Source organism: Vombatus ursinus, unplaced genomic scaffold (assembly GCF_900497805.2).
Source record: "Vombatus ursinus unplaced genomic scaffold, bare-nosed wombat genome assembly UNPS02014870.1, whole genome shotgun sequence".
NCBI classification, from domain to species: Eukaryota; Metazoa; Chordata; class Mammalia; order Diprotodontia; family Vombatidae; genus Vombatus; species Vombatus ursinus.
The window spans coordinates 8,677,329-8,701,495 of record NW_020954648.1 but is presented as its reverse complement, the minus strand read 5'-3'; the positions used below and the strand labels follow the sequence as shown (position 1 = coordinate 8,701,495).

Sequence of the window (24,167 nt, the reverse complement as noted above, 5' to 3'; positions counted from 1 at the left end):
CTAAAAAAGTGATCATAAGATGCTAATTTTGTGTAAGAAAAAAACAGCCAACTTATTCACAAAATGGAAATTCTTTTTATTGCTTGAAGACTCTACTAGGAATCTACGCTAAACTACTTTGAACTAGGAAATGACAGAGAAACTTCCTTTTAATTCAGAGTATCACAGAATTTTTAATTAAAAGTGACTTTAGAGATTATCTAGTCCAACTGCTTCTTGTATATGAGGTGAAACTAAAGCTCCTACCAGTTAAGAAACTTGCCATAAAGGTCACACAAGTAATAAAATACAAGAAACCAGGATTTTAAACCAGGTTATCTGACTTCCAAAGCAGCTACCGCTATATAACTCTATTGTATAAAGCCAGAGTAATTCTGCTTTATTAAAATCATTCCTAAAGATATACATAAAGGGTAGTTAGAATATTTGACTACTGTCAGCAAATGTGTATAAAAATGTCCTTTAAGTTGTTAAACAGATGAACCTAAAAAGATATTTTCTAAAATTTCTAAAAGTAAAAAAATAAAAACAAAAAAAACTTTAAAAAAAACCACACTCCAAATATAAAACCTTTTATCCTAATCTAACACGAGTATTGTCATTTTAAGACATGTTCTAGAAAATATTTGGAAAAACTAGGCTCTTACATCAAATAGCATGTTTATTTCAATGTGTCAATATGATTCATAAATTTTTCTGATTCAGGAAGTAATATGTTATGGTATAATGGTTTTTATTCAAATGTTTTAAACTATCTATCAAGTTTTCCTATAGATTGTATCCCTGCTATAGCAATTCTAGTTAAAAAGGGACAATTTAAAGAAGCAAATAAATAGACCATTAAATCCAAATGGTTAAACTAGCACTACCAATCAACAGCTCATTTGCAGATCAACAGCTTCACATATTGAAATTTTGGTGGACAGTCTTACCATACACTGCTAAGAAATGTAGTGTGCTCTCTCTCTCTCTCTAAGAGTGGTTAACCCATTTATACTAGAGGAAGCTCAATTGGGATGGGGCTGACTTCCAAATTTACCTGATGAGAGATGGAAGGCTGCTGGATGGGCCCCTGCATTCTAGGGTTTGGTAACCCCACAGGAGCTGGCCTCCGTTGCACCTGCTGTCTCTGAGCCATTACCTGTTGCTGCATGTGTTGCAGTCGTAATTGAGCTAGGCTGATCTGTGTTGGAAACTTGGATAATTGGTTGGAAGATAAACCACCTGGTGGCTGTGAATTCTGTTCCACCACAGGATTCTGCTTAGGCAAATGGGGCTGGCTCTCTTTATCCTCGATTACTAAGGAACCTGATTAAAAAGAAAGTCAAATTTAATATTTTTCTGATAACTACTAAAACTGAATATTGTTTTAAAATCTAAATAGCAATCCCATGAAATAAGTTCATTTACTTAGAAGTTACTACTACAGTCATTTCACTGACCCACATTATCAGCCACCTCATCAATTCACTCTCTGCATGATCATCCCACCCTTACTGATCCGTTCATCCAGCAAGTCAGACACTCTCCTCTTAGTGTACATTAAAATATTTTTATCCACGCTTGATTTCAGAAATAAGGCCCTCATTAGAAGTTCTTACTCTTACTTCATGAGTTACTCAATATCCAGCATGGTTCAGGCCTGTCCTCATTTTCTCTTCTTTCTACAAACTAACATTATCAGTAAAAGTCTGCTTACTCACATGGTTTCTTTCTCTATGTAAATTACTGTTTCCCTCTATCTCCCTCACTATCACTAGTACAACTATTATATCTATCCACATTAAAAATCTTGGATTCAAGGGAATGTATATGACTCTCATATATCCTCACCACTTTAAACATTTCTCTTTACAATACACCTATTTTCATTTTTCCCCACAAAAGAAAGGTGGAAGAGAATTCAAATCCATGTAATCAAGAAGATTCTAACCACTAGAGGTGTCACCTGCTAGACAAGCTGACCAAGGAGGCCAGGAGTTTTTTCCCAGTAGAAGTACACAGTTTGAATGGCCACCTGTCAGAGATGCTGCAAGGCAGATTATACACTGAACTGCCTAAGGAAAACTTCACTTTGCACCTGGATTACTGCAGTAGTCTCCTAACTTGCCTCCCAGAGATATGAAATCTCAGCTTTTCTTTTTGGCCGGGACATTCCAAATCTCTTCCATTTTATTTCTTACTATACCTTCACATAGACTCTGAGGAGAAATAGCAGCAAACGAAGCCTTTAATTTTTTTAAATATGTTCTGTCAACCTGCAATAGCAGCCTCATGTCCTTCACGTCCCTTAAAATACATCTCCCTCTATGAAGAAGCCCAATTTACCACACCTCAGCACTTTACTTACAGTAACAAACATTTCTATCTGTGAATGTGTTCTGAGGAGAGACTGGGTAAAAGTGATTCACAGTGGGTAACATGTGAGAAAGATACCATTTTAAGTTAGAGACTTTTAACCTAGAAGGCATGGATGTCGAATGGGTCAGTGGAGAAATTTCCATTTGAATAGGTAAAAAAATTAATCTTTATTTCAATATGATTTATTTCCATTATGATCCAATGTATTTCATTGTAGGCATTTAAAAACATTACTCCAAGCACGGTATGTTGGTATATATTCCTGTAATCACAGTTACCAGAGAAGTCAAGATTGGTGGACAGTTTGGAGTTCTGGAGTTCTAAGCTACAACGGGCTACTGATTCAAGTGTCCACACTTGAATAAGGTAAGAAAAAAAGGAGGAAAAAAGGAAAAAAGAGGGGAGAGAGAAAGGAGAAAAGACACAAAATGAAAACACTGGATCTTATTTTGAAAAGGAGTCCATAGGCTTCACCAGACTACCAGAGGCCCAGAACACAAAAAAAGGTTAAGAACCCCTGATTGAAGTCAATGTTTCTATGAATGCATCAAACTATATTTATAGTCACAAGTATTGCCCCAAATCTGACACCTCACCCTACCCTACATGTAACTGTACGTAAGTGTCTAATGAACATTTACACTGTCACTAATGTAATGTCACTAACTCTAAACTGAACCTCTGGGAATCTTAATCACAAAAAATTTTCTTAGGTTCCCTTCACTTTTATGGCACTGCTGCTCTGTCCAGAAATTGTCTCTTCCTTTTGTCCCTTACAATTTTGCCAGCATTAATTCTCTAGATGTATTTTTTTCCCTACTCTGTTTTTGGTTGTGACGTTTTTGCTTTGAAACAAATTCGCCAATGAAGTATTAGTTCAGAGTTTATGAAAGAGTGTGTGTGTGTGTGTGTGTGTGTGTGTGTGTGTGTGTGTGTGAGAGAGAGAGAGAGAGAGAGAGAGAGAGAGAGAGAAACTGGAGATAATCTGATAGTTGGATAACTGGATTTGGGGATAATTGCCTTTATTTATATATTTAATGCATTTAAAAAATTACTTCCAGAAGCAATCCATAGGTTCCACAATGCCAAAGGAATCAATGAGTATTGTTAAGAATCACTGCCATAAATACAAGGCATTCCACTAGATAAATGGATATCTTCATGATAACACATCAGAGAAATAATACACATCAATAACATAGGCTAATAAAATTATTTAGAGGGAAATCATATTTTTGATAGCATGTCAGCTAAATAGCGGCAAGTAAAGCAGCAGACACAGATAGAGAAGACCCTACCTAAATTGAAAATATTTTGAGCCCAGAAGCTAGGATCACAGTGAAATTGAATAGTGTTATTGGTCACTGGTGAAGCATCACACCTGGCTCGAAGAAGATGCCGTAATCGATATGTGATCTAAATAAAAAATGTAAAAACATGAAACATTAATAGTTAACAAATATGTGACAGTAGTAACAACATTTTAAGGTAACAACAAGGATGAAATAAACCTGCGTTATGAGATATAAAACTCTGGCCTCCTCTCAATTCCAATGACTCAAAATCTGTCTATGTTCAGCTACTGAATCAACTGCCTGAATAGAAAAGAGTTGCAAGTAATGGTGAGAGAGTGAATACTTTTCTAGGTTCTTAACATCTTCCCACTATTTTCTCTTTTTTCCCTTTGGTTCTAATTCTTTACAACATGACTAATGTAAAATATGCTTAATGTGATTGTATGTGAATAGCCTACATCAGATTGCACACTGTCTTGGGAAAGGGGGAGCGGGAGGAGATTGAGAACTCAACTTTAGAGAAGTGAATGCTGAAAACTAAAACAAAAGAGTTTCTCAGATACAAAGAACATTGAGCATTTGAAAAAACAAGTTATTTAAGTTTTTGAAAACTTAATATATATTCAGAAACTATCCTTACAAATAGAGAAATCAATATCCTAACTGCCCATTCAAAATTTGAATGTATCCACATAGCATCTGGGAAGCACACATAGTACAAAATCCCAAACTGGGAGGGGGAAGAGGAAACAACACTTCAGGAACTTTAAGAAAAATGCCAGGTTTCAAATGGATGTTTAAAAAATTTTTTGAAGCTGTGTGACCCTGGGTCACTTAACCCTGATTGCCTCACCAAAAAACAAAAAACAAACAAAACTTTTTAACCCCGGAGTCAGGAGGACCTCAGTTCAAATCCATCCTCAGACACTTGACACTTACCAGCTGTGTGACCCTGGGCAAGTCATTTAACCCTATTGCCTAGTCAAAAACAAAAACAACAATAAAAAAAAAACTCAAAAACCTAAATAGTTGAAAAGATACATTATGACATACCTTACAAATTCTAGCATTGGTATTTCCACCTGCCATAGATCTAAACTCCTCCCCTATAATTCAGTTTAAGGTTCTCTGAAGCACCAAACTGTGGGTTATAAATAAGGCAATACTAAAAAGTGATTCCATAGCAAGAGGGTTTTTCCTAGATGAACTCCATTTCAACCATCTAGGAGTTAAATCTTATCTTGAATACTGCTATGAAGGTGGCAGAGATATGAAGTTGGTCACATAGCACTTAAGAGGGAAAGATATCCCTTATTATCATAGCTATTTGAAGAAAATTACTGTATTTGACACAAGATGAAGAGTTGAATGTGAGAGCCAAGTATGAATGGAAATACAGTGAAGTTATATACTTTGCTTAAAGATTAAAAAATATAAAATTAAGATATTTATCTATAATAATAAAAATACAATGCCACATATAGGAAAAATTAATTTTAACAAATTAAAAATGTTTATTGATCTTCAACTACATGGAACACAATGTGCTAGAGAAATAAAGGTGGAAAAAATGCAGGTACTAATATAAAAGCATCACCTGTGAAGCAGGTTTTTTTCTAGAAGTTCTTTGTAAATTAAAACGATATGCAGGGAGGAGGGGATTATAATTGATATAAATTTTCCTAGTTTTTGTGAATTCTGATAATTTTACAAATTTATTCTACTACATTACTTCATTTTATATATGAAATGCCAAAACTCCCTCTTACCAGGCGTTTGCTATAGAGCAGAGCTGTGCTGCTGCCACTTGAAACTGCCCATTTGGAAAAATGCATGACATGTTCCAACTGTTTTGAAAGCCCCGCCACTTCCTGTTGCTGCTGCATAAGTTTCATTCGGTGGTCCTTTGCAAGGCTCTGAAACCAAGAAACAATTCTGAGTTCTTAACCTCTCACAGATGCTCTTCCATACCGCTATACTCCCACACATCTGAGGCCTAAGCACCTAGTTAAGAGATAGTCAATATACCTCTTCACAACGACCAAATTCTTCAATGTCTCTCCGTCTTCCTTCTATGAGCTACCATGCTAGAAAGGTGAAAAGGTAATCATTACCCTTAATTGGGCCCTGACACTAGGATGAGCCCAAAGAAGACCCTTCATGCATCACTTGGTGAACCTTAGAGGGAAGAGATGACGTCAAAAACACACTGCTGTTACTCTGCCTAAGCTCAAGAATTATTTTCCAGATGGAAAACCAGGCCAAGTTACTCCAGTCAGTCATGGCTCTAACATTCTTTGACTCTCTCAAAGTCTCACTGAACTGACATTATCCTGACCAAGGGAAAGAACAATTACTGAAGTGCTGTTCTTAGAAAAAGAAACACCTCACTAGCTTTAAGAATGCTGAAATGTGCTTTTCAATCTTTACAGTTGGAGAACCACCAGGTTTCTATGACAAATCTCCATGAGCATAGTTATCACTGCTGCGTACCAGAGAAGATCAGCTCTGAATCCTCACTCAGACTTTGGGGTGTGACCACAGACCTTAGTCTCCTCAACTTTTTGTGCTGCAAAACTTGTGGGGAGCCTGCAATGGAAATGTCAACACTGATGCAGATTAGGAACTCTGCTGTTACTGAGAGTCTGAGTATTACAATCACAACACACAGGCTTTCAGAAGTGACACTACATGGTGTGGGAGTGAGGACCCAGATTTTCCCAAGCTGACCTTCTATACCTGCTTATACCACCCTACCTAAATGGGAAGACCATCCCATACGGCACTTATCTCACAGGGTTGTGGTAAAGATAATACAAGAAGAAAAATGATGAAAATCTTAAACTGCCATTAAAGTCAGCTGTTATTATTTTAAACTAGATATTTTTAACTGTGACACCTGCATATGTATTTGAATCTTATTTAACTTTGAAGACCTAGCTCAGGTCCTACCTTCTGCGAAGAAGCCTTTCCTTAGGATTCCCTCAACATTTATTTTCTATAACATTAGAAGGAACTGAGGGTACCAGAAAGAATACTGGATTTTGGCAATGGACTCAAAGTGAAATCTTGCTTCAGATGGTTACTGGGACATGTAACTCTCTGGGCTTCAGTTTCCTGACCTGTAAAATGATGATAATAATACTCAGACTACCTACCTTACACCTTATAAGATGAGGAAAGCACAGTTTCAATCTCCTTGCCAAAATGTTATCAATCTCCCACTCCCTTAGAATGGGTAGCCTTCAAGGTTCTATAATCTGCCTTCATTTCTGCGTATACACGCTTAACCCTTGCTGATCTCATTTTTGCTGATGGGTTTAATTATGTCTGTGAAAATTACTCCCTAATGTTTATATCCAGCCCTAATCTACTCAGGTCCACAATGTTCTGAACTCTTCCTACAACCAGCTCAGACTCTCAGTATTCAAAACTTCATCAAATTCTCTTCTTACCCAACTCTTCTCAAACTTCCTAACTTCTACTGAGGGTACTATGAAGCCCCCAACTACTCAGTTTGGAAGCCTGAGAACTTCTCCCTCATACTTTATTCCCTCAAGCACCCTCAATACATCTATCAGTCGTTTTTCTCTCCATTTTTTTTTAAAGTGAGGCAATCAGGGTTAAGTGACTTGCCCAAGGTCACACAGCTAGTACTTGTCACGTGTTTGGTCTGAGGCAGGATTTGAACTCAGGTCCTCCTGACTTCAGGGCCGGTGCTCTATCCACTGAGCCACCTAGCTGCCCCTTTTCTCTCCATTTAATACAGATACAACACCCTGGCTCAGGCCTCGGTCCTGCCTGGACTATTATAACAGCTTCGTATTTAATCTTACTTCCCCACCTTGACTGTCTCCTGCTCAAAAACCTGCAGGAGATTCTTGTTGACTCTAGGATAAAATACACAAGTCAGAATCAGGTACCTGTCCTTCCTAATCCGGTTCCTAGCTCATTTTGTTGCTTACTTTCATATAAATACTCTCTGAGGATTTAGCTATGTTCCAGCTAAACTGGCACATAAAGTCTTCTCCCAAATTTCACCTTCAATGTCCTACCTTCATGCATTGACATAGACCAATACAGAACACGAGTGAGTATTAAGAGAATAAAGAGACTTTTTATGGGCTTTTTTATGGGTTGAGGATCTTAGATAATTAAAGCTATTAGCTGTCTAGAACTGGTTTGTTACACTTATTTCATGTTAGGATTAACAATCACAGTTGAAGTAGTCTGAAATGCTGCTTCCAAAATTACACTATGGGATTCTTGAGGTAAAGAGCAATCCTCTAGCTCTAAGTGCCAAATATAATTTCCTGTAATGAAATCTCATAAATGTTGTGGACTACTAACAATTTAGTTTTCTATTAATGTTACTCACTTATTCCCACTTGTTAATTTTCAAATGTTAATTATGAATTTTTTACTTTTGCAATGATTTATTCATTCAAATATTATTAATGGCAAAAAAGATGGAGGGAAAAGCTCTGTTCATGATGAAATTCAACCATTCACAAGGAAAAATAATTTAATGTATTTCACTAAAAGATCAAACTGGAAGTAACTTTGCACACAGAAATTATTCAAAATAAAATGTATAATTAAAAATGTAGAGCTTCACCATAACTAAAAAGTAAACATGAGTTTCCAAAGCTGATGTAAACTTCGTAAGTGCAAAGGAACCTACTTTTCAAGGATTATAGCACTTTGCATTTGTAAAGGACTTAGTAGCTTACAAAGGGTTTTTACAGAATTTCAGACCTACAACACACCTAGGCACTTTCATACAAGAATCCCCATCAAGGTGACCTAGGTGTTAATTTTGCTTATTCACAGAAGTTAAATGACCACACAGTTAACAGGACAGAAAGGGAATTCCAATATGAATCTAGTACTATTTCCACAGGATACACCATCTCAGAAAAAGGGAACTTACCTCTAGCTGATGCAGTAGAGCTTTCCCTTTTTTGTTTATTTCTACCATCAAGGTAAATATAGCAACTTTAATGTCCTGTTCCACCTGCTTTTGATTTTGATTTACTTCAATTATTCTGGAAAAAAAGAAGAGGGAGGAATCTAAAGTTTAAAGATGAAAGGAAATTGCTGAAACCGATTAAATACCTTAAGTTAATTCAGAACATTTCCAGCTTCCAAGAGTTAATAAACTTGACAACGTACATCTGTAGGCTAAACTATCCAATAGCACAAAAACCAAGTCTTTGAAAGGTAATTGTGAAATTAAAATTTTGATAACAATCATAAAAGCTTGAGACTAAATTTTAGATTACATTTCCATGAATGAAAATCACAAATCAAGAATCTGGCTAAAGGAAAAGGTAACCACATTATGTTTTAAATAAATGTAATAGTATATCAGGAAGACTGAGGAAATGGCCCTGAAGAAACCTTAATAAATAAACCCATTTCTAAAGTACAAATTTGCTTGACAGTAGTTTCTAGGGTGTTTTACCTCAATTGTTGGATTATGAATTCCAAATGATCACAGCCAATAGGCTTTAAGAATTGCCTTTTTTTTCTTTGAGACCACATGGTTCACCCATGATCTCTTGAGCACAATGACCAGCTAACTGTTTTGTTCTGATTAACCCTGTTAATATCTAAGAGTTTTGCCTTTGGAATAAAGGATATGAGATTAAGATTTTCATGGTGGCTGACACAGATGGGGAGAAGAGAAGGGAGAATATATTTGATGGGCTTACAAAAGCTGAAAAACAGGTAGGATTCCTAAGATAGGGAAAGTAAACAATGGTTCACAGACATTGGTGAGCTAAAGTAGTTTTTCCTCCCTTACAATTTTAAGAAAAAATGGAATTCTTTAGAGAATGGAGATACGTGGAACAAGGATTAGAAGGCAAGATTTGAAGTCAAGCAGATCTGGGTTCAAGTTGAACCCTTGTCACAAACTGACTTTGCGACTCTGGGGCAAGAGATTGACATCTCACTAAGCTAAGAATGTCCTCACCTGGACTTCCATATACCAATACCAATGAAATCACAGATCCAGTCCCTATCTCTATGGAAGAGAAAATCTTTAGAGGAAAGCACAAAGAGGCAAAAGGAGAAAGTAGTAAGTGGAGTAAATGGAAGATAAAACAAATTAAAGGAGAGGACTGGTGAGTGGGACAAACTGGTGAAACAAATAGGATCACAAGAGTGGAAGGAACTTAAAGGTTTTCTAGTCCAACTCTCCTGGTTTTTAACGATGAGGAAATTGAGACTTAGGGAGACTGCAATTTTCCTAATGTTGCTTAAAGCAGAAGATAAGTTAGAGTGTGATTTTGGAGTTCTTGTTGAGAATAAGGAATGGATGTTGGAAGGGTTTATAAAGTGCTTATGATGTGGTGTGTAAGTTTTAATCAGGGCTTAGGATTCAGGTATGAATACTCAACTCTTCCCAACAAACAAACAAACAAAAAAAGCTCACCCGACAGGACAAGGTGGATAATTGTGACACTACCTGGCATGAAACAACCAAGTGATTCGTCCAAGTTCCAAATGTAGGCCGATCTCTTGGAGAAAAAGGTGAACGTCTCTTCACACTCCAGGTTGTAAAGAATAATGAAGTGTTTCTAAAGGAATTGAGAGGCTTTTTAATGGGGGAAAAATGGGGTAGACTGGGGAGATGAACTTTGTCAGAAGATTAGAGTGGAAATATGTAACACAATGGAGGAGGGAAAATGACAGCTGTATATTTATAGCAAAAAAACACATTTGTGACTCAGCCTAAAGGAGGGAGGCTGGATGCTCTGAGAAGGAAGCAGGCACGTATCCTTCAAAGAATGATAAAGTAAAAACAAAGAAACAGGTGAGACATCATCCAGTAAGGGTCAAAGGAAGAATCAAAGGCATGTTTCATAATTCAGTTCTCAGAAGTACTGAGACAAATGTCAATCTGATGACAAGTGAAAGAACTGCTGTCTTCATATAGCATGATTGTAAGACACAACAAAGAACTAAGACTTATCAAAGAAAACAGACTACCACTCACTTCTGGTGATTTATGCACATAATACAAATGATACTGACTAAAGAAACCCAAGTAGTATTGTCAAAGATTATGGAGTCTTGAGTAAGGAAATAAAGACCACAGGGACACAGGTTATGTTTTCCTCACTGTTGTTCAATGAAGGTAAGGAATGTAGAAGACAAATACTGATTTGGGATATGAAGGCAGTGACTTAGAATAGAATTTGGAATTTGAGACGACAACCGATAATGTAGGGAGGATAAAGCTAATATATGAACAGTTAGGGAAAAGGGTCAAGAGGCTTGCACTGAAGCATGATATAATGAAAGGCATTTCAATTATGGAGCTATTTAATGGAATTTTACTGAAAGCAGAAGAGCAAATATCTTCTCAATTTGCCTTAATCATGATTGCATCATTCAAAAGATGATGGAAACTGAAAGGAGAAATTTTATTTTGGACCTTGTTCTCTACATTGTAGCTACTGGGGATGGCATAGTTAGCAATGCACTGGGACTGAAGTCAGGAAGACCAGAGTTCAAAATCAGGCTCAGACAGCAACCAGTTAGCAGGATGACCCTGGGTCAATTAGTTAACCTTCATTTGCTTCAGTTTCCTCCTCTTTAAAATGGGGATAATAGTAGCAACTATTTCTCAGGGTGCTTGGTGAGGAACAAATGGAATAACTGGAAAGCTTTCTGCACAATGCATGGAACATAGTAAATGCTATGTAAATGTTATGTTATTATCATCATCACTAACCAAAAGGAACTGGTTGCTAACATAAAAATGATGGGAATTCTGGGAAGGAAGCAATCAATACTCTCTCTATAGTTTATAACAGAAAAGAGAATATCCAGGCATAATTAGACATACAATCTCAATCTGAGGGGAGCAGATATCGAAGATTTCAGAAAAGAATTTCAGATTTCAAAACTAAAATTTGACAGGGAAAAGTCTACAAGATAGCCTAAAATGGATATGAGAGGCTCAAGAATTAAACTAAGGCACAATGAGAAACAATTCCAACAAAATGATATGGATACAAAGGTAATTTACCCTACAACTTAAGCTTCGAAAAAGAAAAGCACAAATAAAATCAATCAACAAGTATTTTCAAATGCCTGCTGTGTAGCAGGCAGTGTTAAGAGATGCTAGGGATACAAAAACAAAAATGAAATATTCCTTGCCCTCAAGCAGTTTAGACGACGACCACGAGGAAAAGGGGTAAACCCGAAAGAAAGACCTAGACCAGGGGTTGAGGCACAAATCCCTGTAATAGAAGGATCTGATCTATAAAACTTGGACTCAGTCAAAAGGCTGTACCCAAGGACCCACCTAGAAGGACACATGTGGCCTCAAGGCCACAGGTTCCCCACCCCTGGTCTAGATAACTCTCTCTTCTTTGGGCGTCATTGTTTCCTATTATACCTAGACCATTGTCCAAGTGGACAACAGAAAGCTGATAGAGATGCTCAACACTTAATTTGGCTGTTTTCTTTGGAGAGAATGACTTTTATTGGAAATTAGAGAAGAAATGGCTAACATGGATTTGATACTCAAGATAAGTAATGAGGAGGGCAAAAGTTACCTTGAGTTGCTTGTAACAGATGAGCTTCATAGGAAAGATTGGCAGATATAATCAGAAATCATGGTCACTGTTAGTAATAGTGGAAAAATTGTGGCAAATGAGAGAGGTACTATACATAGCACTGTACAATGGCAAGATGACACTTGGAACACTGGTGTGTCACTGCACATACACTTTAGTGTCCAAAGTCAAAGAACATGAATAAATTGGATATTTAAAAAATAACTGCAATGATGAAATGCTAAAAATTAATGCTGAACAGGGTAAAAGCAAATAGTTGCTGCTCAAGATATATTATCTCATGTATATATATATATATATATCATATATTTTTAATATGAATTAGCACCATTCACATATATATATAATCTCATATTTTTAATATGAATTAGCACCATTCATAATTTTCATAGACTCTATGATAATTTTATTAATACATATTCACAAAAAACAACATATAAGATTTCATGTGATTCATGACATAATAATTTGTTTAATTTCATAAATGAATTAGCTTAATTCAGGTAACTTTAAAACCAGCATTTCTTAAACCTTTTAGGTATACTTAATGATTTATTCTGTCTCACAGTGACAGACCTATTAGAAAGTAGTGTTTACATTCTTACTTCCTTATTTGTCCTGTAGGGAATGGATTAAAATCAGAGTACCACTAGGAATTTACTGAATTTCAGGAATTTAATATGTTAGGACTTTTATACCTTCTGGCATAATCTCATTTTGTAATTATAGTTCTCATCTTCACACGGAAGGTGCAGAAAATTGCCTATGAGGACCAAGAATTTTTGAATTACAGTATACGGTATTATCTATTCAAGTAGAAAACAACAATCAAAACACAGCAATAACAAATTTTTAAAAACTAATTAAATAAGAAGCTCTATACTCCTTCTCTAGCTCTAGAAAGAGCTAACTTTATGGTATGATTTCAATCTGGTTGGAGCAGACAGGAGGTTCCATTTCCTGAGCTGTATGAGTTTTATTTGAGAGAATTAAAAAAATATTTTTTCCCTTGGGTTAGGGACAAGTGGCTAGCAATAGATGTAGGTGTATAGATGGTCTTTTGAAATAAAATTAAAAAACTCAAACAAACCTACAAAATAAAGACCCAAACATTGTTACTCAATGAATGAAAGGAAGGTGAATGGATGAATGAAATGTGACCCACTCAAATTGGAAGATGAAAAAATACGAATCTTCACAATTAAAGTATGGATATCACTGCTCCAAATTAAAAAACAAAAAAAAAAAAAACCAAAACATATTAAGTGTGTAAACAACAAACATAATATAAATCAACCTGATAAGCTAAATCAATGAATCGCCAAAGTATGGATTAAACAGATTTGTAAAAAGCTTCAATACTGTGCAACTGTACTCTTTCACTGCCAATGTTTCCAATAATATTCAAAAGCAACTTTACTACAGCTACTTATATGTATAATTTAAAAAAAAAAAAAATTTTCCCCCTTTCTTGGACTGCTAGGTTGTACAATGGCTCTCGGTCTGGAGTCAGGAAGACTTGAGTTCAAATACGGCCTCAGACGCTTACTACCTGCGGAACCCTGGGAAAGGTATTTAAATTCTCATGTGCCTCAGTTGCCTCATCTGTAAAATTATTGTGAGGATCACATGACAATAACTGAAGCTCTTAATACAGTGCCTGAAACACAGTATGTGACATATAGATGTTAGCTATTATTATCTTCCTCCCTTGAGATAAATGTTCTTTAACAAATAATTCTAAGTTTACCTTTCTGGTTTCCTAGCCTATAGTAGAATTGCAAAAGGAAAATGGAAGGTCAGATAAAGGGGAATGGTAATCCTAGACATATACAACCTAATATAAAGAAGAGGGCCCATCCGTCCCCCAACCCCTTTTACTCCCTTGCCCTTGTAGCCAAACCACAAAGAACTTTATTGTCAGATAGTTAAACCAGATATTTTCACAATGGTGTCTGCTGTAATTAATGGCTAACCTGCAATTGGACTCAATTTAAGGAGGAAAGTACATGAAATTCAGAAGATACCACTTGACCAGGAATATCTCATTTCTGGGGAATTATACAACTGAAAACAATCTGAACAGCATCAACAAGTAGGTATTGCGGCAATTATGAAATTTTAAAGAGACATTCACAAAACATTTTTTAAGCAATTTTTAAAGCTAAATTTTAAGCAATGTCACATGGCAAAAATTAATGAAAACAATTATCTAAAAGTTACTACAGATTGCAAGATGAAATATTTTTATAATAAAATGACTAATAGTTTATTACCTGTTTTGAATTTGATTTCCAGTAAACTTTATGTATTTTGTTTTTTCCATTAGCTTAGTAATTAATGTATCTATGATCACTTTTTGATTCTGAAAAGCTTCTTCAATAAACTGGTATCTAAAGGAAATAAGTAAATTAACACATTAAAAAAATCTAATTGATCTACAATCAAAACAAATTCACATAGCTAAGACAAAGAATGACATTTTGGTATAAGTAAGGATTATCAAGTAATTGTTTCTTAATAGCATTTTTAAAAAAAACTGTTCCAACAATTTGGTTCCGTGATAAATTGCTCCTGGTGTGGTAAAAATCATATATAGACAAATTACAAAAACTACAGTGGATTCATTATTACAAGAATTTATTCCATTTAAAATAGAACAATTCAAAAGATAATTCAAATGAAATAAATTTATCAGTCCTATTTCAGGTAATGGCTTTTTTTTTTTTTTGATTGATTGGTAAAACATGAGGTGGCAGAGTCCTTCTTTGGTAAGTTAAATATAACTGTACCTGAGTCCAAGGAGCCCGCAGAGAGAGAGACAGAGAGAGAGAGAGAAAGAGTGTGTGTGTGAGAGAGAGAGAGAGAGAGAGAGAGAGAGAGAGAGTATGTGTGTATACATATTTGCCTCCAAGTTTTCCTATCTTCTTCATACCAAAAGTTACCTAAAACGAACAATCACAATAAGGGAGGCCTGAATTACTAGTTTCTCGTATGGTTCTGAAATTTCTATGGATGTTGCAGAAGGTTTATCTTCTACTAAAAGTAAAGGCTTAAATACATTTCAGCATTAAGAACATACTTAAATTGACTTTTGAGGAAGTGGAAGGGGCAGGTATCTATCTTCTACAGCACACTAGAATTAATACCCTAGTTTGGCCCCCTCAGAGCAAAATACATGATAAATTTTTTAAAGGTACAAATGTAATGGAACACTATCCTGTTCTAAGAAATGATGAAGTTTTTGAGAAACTAGGAATATGATACAAACTGATACAGAGTAAAGTAAGTAGAACCAAGAGAACAATTTATATAATAACAACAGACTACGTAAAGGCAAACAAAAACCTAAGACCTTGGATTAACATAATAACTAGCCATAATCCATAGGATCAATTAAGTACGTTACAAAACGCTTGACAGAAAAGTGATGGATGAAAAATATGAATGTATGTGGGAAACTGTTTTCCTTTCCTAGGGGTGGGTAACCTGGGGACTCCAGGTCACATGTAGCCCTCTGGGTCCTAAAATGCAGCCCTTTGGCTGAATTCAAACTTCACATAACTAATCTCCTTTCCCTTAATAAAAAGATTTGTTCTGTAAAACTTGGACTCAGTCAAAAAAAACAAAAACAAAAACAAAAAAAAACCAACAACACAAACCAAAGGCTGCAGCCAAGGCCCAAGAAATCTACAAGCTGCCCACCACTGCTGTCCTAAATCATGCATTATTTGTTACAACAGTTTTCTTTTTCATTCCAGGGAGACCCTTGGAGAAAGCTAGGGGGACAGAAAGGTGGAAGACAAAAAGATGCTCACTGAAAGAAAGTATCATTAAATTATTATGCATGCGTGCACATATGAATAGAGGTACCTGAAATAATTCCAAAGGTACATTAAAAGGCACAAGGAAGCTAGAATGTGTCTACAAATACATCATATAATAATAAACTGATCTATAAAATTTCAAAAATAACTAACTTATATGTAAACCGTTAAATCTTACATCTAGTCCTCAGATTCTCTAAAGTTGTCTAAAAGTGAGAAGTCTAAGCCCTCTCCCCCCAATTAGTTTAGTGTACTATGTTAAATACAGCTGATTAGCAGCACAGTAAGTATTGAAAGCCTAGGTTTCACAGAACGTCAGAACTAGAAGGGATGTCAGAGGCACTCTAATTAAACCCAGACTTGACACCAAAATCGCTTATATTATATCCTCAAGAAGAAATCCCCATCTTCTATAATGGGGAGATGGGGAGAGGAGAGAAGGACTCATTAAGCACCTGACCAGGAAAGTTCATTATTCTTTTGGACAGCTATGACTATTATGAAGGTTTCCTTACATTGAGTTTTAATTTTCCTTTCTACTGCTCCTAGTTTTACCCTCCTGAGGCTAAACAGATTGAGTTTAAAATCTTTATCCAAAACTCAGTATTAAAGACTATGTCCTCCAGTTAATCTTTCCCCTGACCGATCCCCACAAGTGCTCTCACCATCTTGGTCACCATCTCTAGTACTCTTTCCAGCATGTGAGGCAACAATAAAGGTTATGTTTGATGAAAACTATGGCAACCCAGTACTCAATATAATATTCCAGGTGTGTTCAGATCAAGGTAGAGAATAATGAGAATTATTGCCTCTGATGTTTTGGAAACTATGATGCTCTTAATGCAGATTAAAATGGCATTAGATTATTTGGTTGCCATGTCATACAGATGATTCATATTGAGGAAGCAGTATATGGAAACCCACCAATCTTATCCAACAGGAAATAATATCTAGCTGTGGCTCTTTATGCTTGTGTTTGGGATGTAGATTTTTTGCACCAAAGTGAAGAATTTTATATTAATGTAAATTAAATTTGGCAGTAACTAATTCATCTTGTTGAAACTGTTTTGGATCCTGACTCCCTAAAAATACATCATTCACAAAATTCAAGAGCATGTCATTAAGCCTTCATTTAGACACTGAAAAAGAATATTGATTAACAGAGAAAAGATAGTATCCTTAAGGCACTTCAATAAAGATTTCCCTCTATATTAATGGAATTGCTGAATGCTATAGGGCTTGATCAATCTGAATCTAACCTAACTACATTTATTTTTAGCTAGCACACATCTCTTGATGTTCTGCATAAGGATAACATGTGGGGTTTATGAAAGCAGCGCCTGATGTTGTTGAGTTAGCATGGTGTCACTACTCTTGAGGGAGCTGAATTTGGCTTTTTCTGTTTCTGGCTCCCAATCCAAAGCTCTCCATTACAATCACAGTATCTTAATTGTACTACCTGGTGTCTGTTTTACAGGATATTCAGGTCTTATTTATCTGTACGAAGAACCATCCCTTTTGTTCATTTACTGCTGGTTTTGAACTGAGAGGAACGCCTTGTGGAGTGGTGAATAGAAACAACTTGAAAACCAGGAAGACCAGGGTTCAGTGAGGCCTCTTACAAACACATTATGACTATGTGACCCTAGGTAACTCATGTAACCTTCCATTAATCTAGACCAGAGGTGTGTATGGTGGGGGTGGGGATTAAAATTTCGAGTTCTACCCCAATTATAATATTACTTTGTTGTTACCTATGTTCCTTATGTTCTAATAACTGGCAGTCTCGGCAAGTCAGTTTGTCACAGGTCTCACAATAGAGCTTCAGTTGCTCCTTTTTATGATAAGGGCAAAATACTGGTCGCTGACTGGTCACACCAACAGCTTCTGTAGAGACAACAGGAGTGAGAATTCCTATTAGTAAAAAGGGAAGAGAGGGAGATAAAGTTTATTAAACTGCTAAAAATCAAGTACTTAATTGAAACTTTGATCCTCAACAGTTTCTTCCATATGCCAAAGAAAACCAGAAACCAGAGATAAAATACTAAGGTAAAAGACTAGAAAAGTTATCCAGGATTCAGAGAAGGATGGGAAAACCTGTATGAACTGATGCAAAGTGAAGTAGGCAGAAACAAGAGAGGAATATAGGAAATGATCTGATGAAAAATATAAATATAAACTATTCTAAAAGACAGCTGGACCTTTTAAAAATTTAATGACCAATCAATCTCTAATCCAAAGAACAGATGATTAAACATACTTTCCCTCCTCTTGGTGAAGGGGTGTGGGGCTTGACTTGGGGAAAGTGAGACAGAGTCAATGCTTCAAGGTACTCTGTAAAAAATGATTTTAACTGTTTCTTTGTAACAAGAATGGTCCAACAGAAGTATGGTCATTGGGATGTTAGGAAATTCCTGTGATATAAAAACAAATGACATCATTAAAACTAAAAAACAAAATAAAATTATATAATTGTCATAGTCTATACCCTAGAGAACTTTTTGCCTCTCTCATTTATTATCTGGGCAAGTCTCTTAACTTCTCTACTCCTCAATTTCCTTATCTGAAAAATGAAGAGTTCAAAGAGACAGCCTAAGCTCTCTTACAGATCTATATCTAGGATATTATGATGGCAATCTCAAAAACCCTACTTTTTTTTTGAACCTCCATGTTCTCTTTTTATTTAAGTTCACCAGTGTGAACTGAAGAAAACTAGCTTTCTTCCTGGTTTCTAAAAACCACTACAATGGAAAAATATAACCAAATCAATACATAAAACAAAGAGCTCAGGCTCTGGATCTAAATGAATCATATAGTGATGTGGAAATGACTATGGGTAAGCAATGACTAACATATAGTTTCACTATGTGCCAGTAACTGTCATACTGTCAGGGCTTCACCAGAAGAAACCAGATTGATACGGCTTTTTGACATTTAGATAATCCTCTGTTAGCTGAATTCTGGATTTTATGCCACATGTAAATATCTCCTTTGTAGCATTTCTTAATTTTGGGGGCAGCTAGGTGGCGCAGTGGATAGAGCACCGGCCCCGGAGTCAGGAGTACCCGAGTTCAAATCCGGCTTCTGACACATAATACTTCCTAGCTGTGTGATTTGGGGCAAGTCACTTAACCCCAATTGCCTCACTAAAAAAAAGGGATCGTGCTCCAAGGAAAAGTACAAAAGTGATAAATCTCTGTATATACTTCAATGACTGATAAAGATACTGTACTAATTGTTCATATGGGGAAGGAAATGAGTTTCAGACAACAAAACAGTGAAATAGATCAATCACAAAGGGCCCAGGGAAAGTACAGTTCAAATGTTAAATTCAAAGAACAAATAATTGCTAACAGCCTAGTTAATCCCTAAAAAGCAAACAGAATATGGTGTAATCTTATTGAATGTGGTAGAACAGTGAGAAGAACAGTTAAAAACAAACAGATTCTCAGAACCAAGATGGCACAGTTAAGGCATGGAATCCAGGAGTAAACCTTAATTTCACTGGAATTGGCCTAAGGAGGGAATAACACACACACTCAATTGGGTATGGAAATCTCTTGCCCTACAGGAAAATAGGAGGGAAGGTAATGGGGGTAAGGGTTACAGGGAGGGTACTTTTGAGAAGGGACAGGGTGAAAGGAGAGAATAGAAAATGGGGGGCAGGATAGGACCGAGGGAAATAGTCAGTCTATCACAATATGACTTCTATGGACAAAACACTTAAAACAAGTGTCTTGCGACTACATACGTATAACTTATATCAAATTGCTTGCCTTCTCAATGAGGGTGAGTGGGAAAGGAGGAAGGGAAAGAAATTGGAACTCAAAATTTTTAAATGAATGTTAAAAACTGTTTTTACATGTAGCTGGGAAATAAGATACACAGGCAATTGGGTATGAAATCAATCTTACCTACAGGAAAATAGAAGGGTAAGTGGATAAGGAGGAAAGGGGGTGAATGGGGGAGAATGGGGGAATGATAATCAGAAGCAAAACACTTTTGAGGAGGGACTGGGTGAAAGGAGAGAATAGAATAAACAGGGGTAGAGGAATAGGATGGAGAGAAATACAGGTAGCAATAGTTAATTGTGAAAAAAAAATTTTTTTGAAGCAAGTTTCTCTGATAAAGACTTCATTTCTCTAACATAGAGAACAGTGTCAAATTTATAAAAATGAGAGCAATTCCCCAATTGATAAATGATCAAAAGATAAAATCAATTTTCAGAAGAAGTAATTAAAACTATCTATAGCCATATGAAAAAATACTATTTCACTATGGATTGGAGAAATGCCAAGTTAAAACAATTCTGAGGTACTACCTCACACCTATTAGATTAGTTAACAGGACAGAAAAGGTTAAGTGACAAATGTTGGAGGAGATGTGGGGAAAATGAGACATTAATGTACTGTTGTCAGAGTTGTGAACTGATTAAACTATTCTATAGAGTGATTTGGAACTATGCCTCAAAAGGCTATAAAACCACATAGCAATACCACTACTTGGTCTGTATCACAAAGATATAAAGAGATAAAAAAACAAAAAGGCAAAGGACTTACATGTACAAAAATATTTATAGCAGATCTTTTCCAGGGATGAAGAATTAGAAATTGAGAGGATGTATGTCAATTTGGGAATGGCTGAGTAAGTTGTGGTATTTAATTATGATGGAATACTACTGTACTATGAGAAATGATGAGTAGGATGCTCTCAGAAAAACCTAAAATGACTTACATGGGTTGATGCAAAGTGAAATGTACTGGGTACAAAATAACAGTAATAATGTATGATATTTGGAAAGCAATTTGGAACTTTGGAATTTTATAGCCACTTTTTATAGCTATAAAATACCCTTTGACCCAGCAATAGCACTTCGAGGGCTGTATCACAAAGAGATCAAAAAAATGGGAAAAGGACCCACATGTACAAAAATATTTATAGCAGCTCTTTTTGTGGCGACAAAGAATTGGAAATTGAGGGGATGCCCATCAGTTGGGGAATGGCTGAACAAGTTGTGATATATGAATGTAATAGAATACTACTGTGCCATAAGAAATGACAAGCAGGCAGATTTCAGGAAAACCTGGAAAGACTCGTAAGGACTAATGCAGAGTGAAATGAACAGAACCAGGAGAATGTTGTACACAGTTAACAGCACATTGGTTTGATGACTAACTTTGATAGACTTATCCCTTTTCAGCAATGCAAGAAGCTAAGACATCTCCAAAGGTCTCATGATGGAAAACGCTATCCACATCCAAAGAAAGAACTATGCAGTGAGAATGCCTCAGCTATTCTCAGCAATATACTGCTCCATGACAACTCTGAACGATTTAGGTTGAAAAATGCTATCTATTCCCAGGGAAAGAACTGATGGTGCCTGAACACAGACTTCTCATTTCTTTATTGTTCTTGAGGTTTTTTTTTGGTCTACATTTTCTTTCACAACATGACTATCACGGATATGTTTTGCATAACTACACATACATAACCTATATGGAATTGTGTGCCTTCTCAATGAGAAGGGATGGAGAGGAAGAAAGGGAGAGAATTTGAAAACTCAAAAGTTTTAACATGTTTAAAAAAAGAAAGACAAAAGCACACAGCTGCTAAGCATTGTTATTTAAAAAAACAAAAACAAAAAAAGTTTGTCATGGGCAAGAAAACACAAAAACAGAAGCAATCAGGATTGGACAGGACTAATTTGTCCTTATGAAACTCACTATTTTGAATAAGAATATAATAAAACTGTTGTCAGCATAAGGCCAGGTGAACGTGTAAGATCTATGCATCCTCATCAAATCACAAAACTGGAACTTATACAACCTGTATATCTGTATTCCTGTAACTTATACAACCACTGGCTTGATGGGTGACCTTGGTGAAAAACATTTAATATCTCTCTGAACCTCAGTTTCTTTAATGGTAAAATTGGGACACTAATTCTTATACTGCCTACCCAACAGGGCTGACTCTTGTAAAATGTCCAAAAACCTTGAAATGCTATATAGATATAAATGCTATAACAAAAGAGCCTACTATGTTCCAGAAACTATTCTAAGAGTAGAGGACATAAAGAAAGGCAAAAATAAGGTCACTGCTTTCATGGAATTCATACGCTAAAATGATTTTCATAATGACTGCTTTGTCAAAAAAAAAAACAAAAAAAACCCAACCCTCCCCCCAAACTTGTGCATGGATTAACAGTATAATTTGATATAGCAGCACTAATTTCCCCTACTTCCCTATTACATCTATTTACATTCTTGGCTTTTTATTCCTTGATATGAATTTCATCATGTTGGTTAATTCTATGAAGTAGTATTTTGTTTACTTGGACCTGAGGCACAGTGCACTATAATTTGGCCAATATCGTGATTTCTTTTCTATGTTGGCACAGAGCAGCAATAGACCTTGACTATTATTTTAAATTACTGAGGTATTTCTTCCTATAAAAACTGATTTGTAGTAAAATCCTATTTTTCTATAAAGTAAATCATTAGATATTTATCAACATCAAAATTCTCAATTCTCAATACAATCCTGAGATATATTAAGTCACATTTAGTAAATTAGCAAAGATGCTTAAAAATATGAAGTTTTAGAGGCCATGGGAAGACAGGCTCTAATTCACTGCTTCTGGCAATGTTAAATAGTCCAAGATGTTAAAGAAAAGTATGGAGTTAAACAAGAAAGGTCACTGATTAGGCACTGAACCAGAAATTAGAGTAACTGACCTATCCCTCATTCTTGCCCCATGCAGTTTATTGGTAGCAAGAAAACAACATACTAAAATAGACATGGATACACATAAATTCAGAATATCATTTGTGCTAAGAAAAAGCTATACATAAGACACACATCTAATGACTGTGGAGGGCTGGACATAAGATATAGGAATATAAGAGTATTACTATGCTGAATAACAATTAAGAATGCAGGGAAACATGGGAAGATTTCTATGAAGTGATTTAGAGTGAAAAAAGTAGATATTCCATTGTGCTATTAGAAATGATGAGGAGGCAAGAATTCAGAAAAACGTGAAAAGACTTACTATATGAATTGATGCTGAGTGAAATGAGCAGAAGCAGAACACTGTACACATTAACAGCCACATTGTATGATGACTGACTTTGATAAGAACTTTCCCGCGATGCAAGGATCGAAGACAACTATAAAATACTCACGATGGAAAATGGCTATCTACCTCCAGAGAAAGAACTTGGGGTGGTCTGAATGCACCCAGAAACATACTATTTGGTCTCTTTTTCTTTTGCTGTTTTGTTTTTCTTTCTCGTGGTTCCTCCCATTAATTCTAATCAGTTTTTTATATCATGACTAATGTGAAAATATGTAACATGAATGTAATAAGTACAGCCTATATCAGTTGCACTGCATCTTGGGAAGGGGGAGGAGAGGTAGGCAGAGAAAATTTAAACCTCAAAATTTTATGGAAGTGAATGTTGAAAACTAAATAAATTATTAAAAACAAAGACAGAAAATAAATATTCCAGAAGGCAAAGGAGCTAGGATTACAACCAGGAATCATCTACCCAGAAAAACTGAGTATAATCCTTTATGGGGAAAAAAAGACATTCAACGAAATGGAGGAATTTCAAACCTTCTTGATGAAAAGACCAGAGCTGAATAAGAAAATTTGGCTTTCAAAGATAAGACTCAAGTGAAGCAGAAAGGTAAATCATAAGGGACTTAAGGTTAAATTGTTCCCATTCCTACATGGGAAAATACTTCTAAGAACTTCGTCATTATTAGGGCAGTTAGGAGGAGTACATATAGACAGAGAGCACAGGTGTGAGCCGAATATGAAGGGACAATAATTTTAAAAAGACAAAATTAAGGAGAGAGAGGGGAATGTACTGGGAGAAAGGCATGAAAAAGCTTTACAGCAGAGGAGAAGATGGGAGAGGTGGGGGGCTTACTTTCGTCAGAATTGGCTCAAAGAAGGAATAACATACACGCTAAATTGGGAATAGAAATCTATCTTACCTTATAGAAAAGTAGATGGGGAAGGGAAAGGGGGTGTGTGTGTGTGTGTGTGTGTGTGTGTGTGTGTGTGTGTGTGTGTG

At 35.9% G+C, this 24,167-nt stretch overlaps 1 protein-coding gene across 2 annotated transcripts in view; it reads right to left on the bottom strand.

Moving 5' to 3' along the window:
• TRIM24 (tripartite motif containing 24) overlaps positions 1 to 24,167 on the bottom strand; it is a 106,732-nt gene that overhangs the window by 25,708 nt on the left and 56,857 nt on the right. Inside the window, exons 4-9 of one of the 2 annotated variants that reach the window (XM_027842315.1) lie at positions 17,835 to 17,967; positions 14,530 to 14,646; positions 8,590 to 8,704; positions 5,426 to 5,572; positions 3,660 to 3,777; positions 1,040 to 1,308 (exon numbers count right to left, since the gene is read on the bottom strand). In XM_027842315.1, the coding sequence (XP_027698116.1) occupies positions 1,040 to 1,308; positions 3,660 to 3,777; positions 5,426 to 5,572; positions 8,590 to 8,704; positions 14,530 to 14,646; positions 17,835 to 17,967 (899 nt within the window). The remainder of the gene's footprint in view (positions 1 to 1,039; positions 1,309 to 3,659; positions 3,778 to 5,425; positions 5,573 to 8,589; positions 8,705 to 14,529; positions 14,647 to 17,834; positions 17,968 to 24,167) is intronic. The other variant, XM_027842316.1, reaches the window with a different exon arrangement.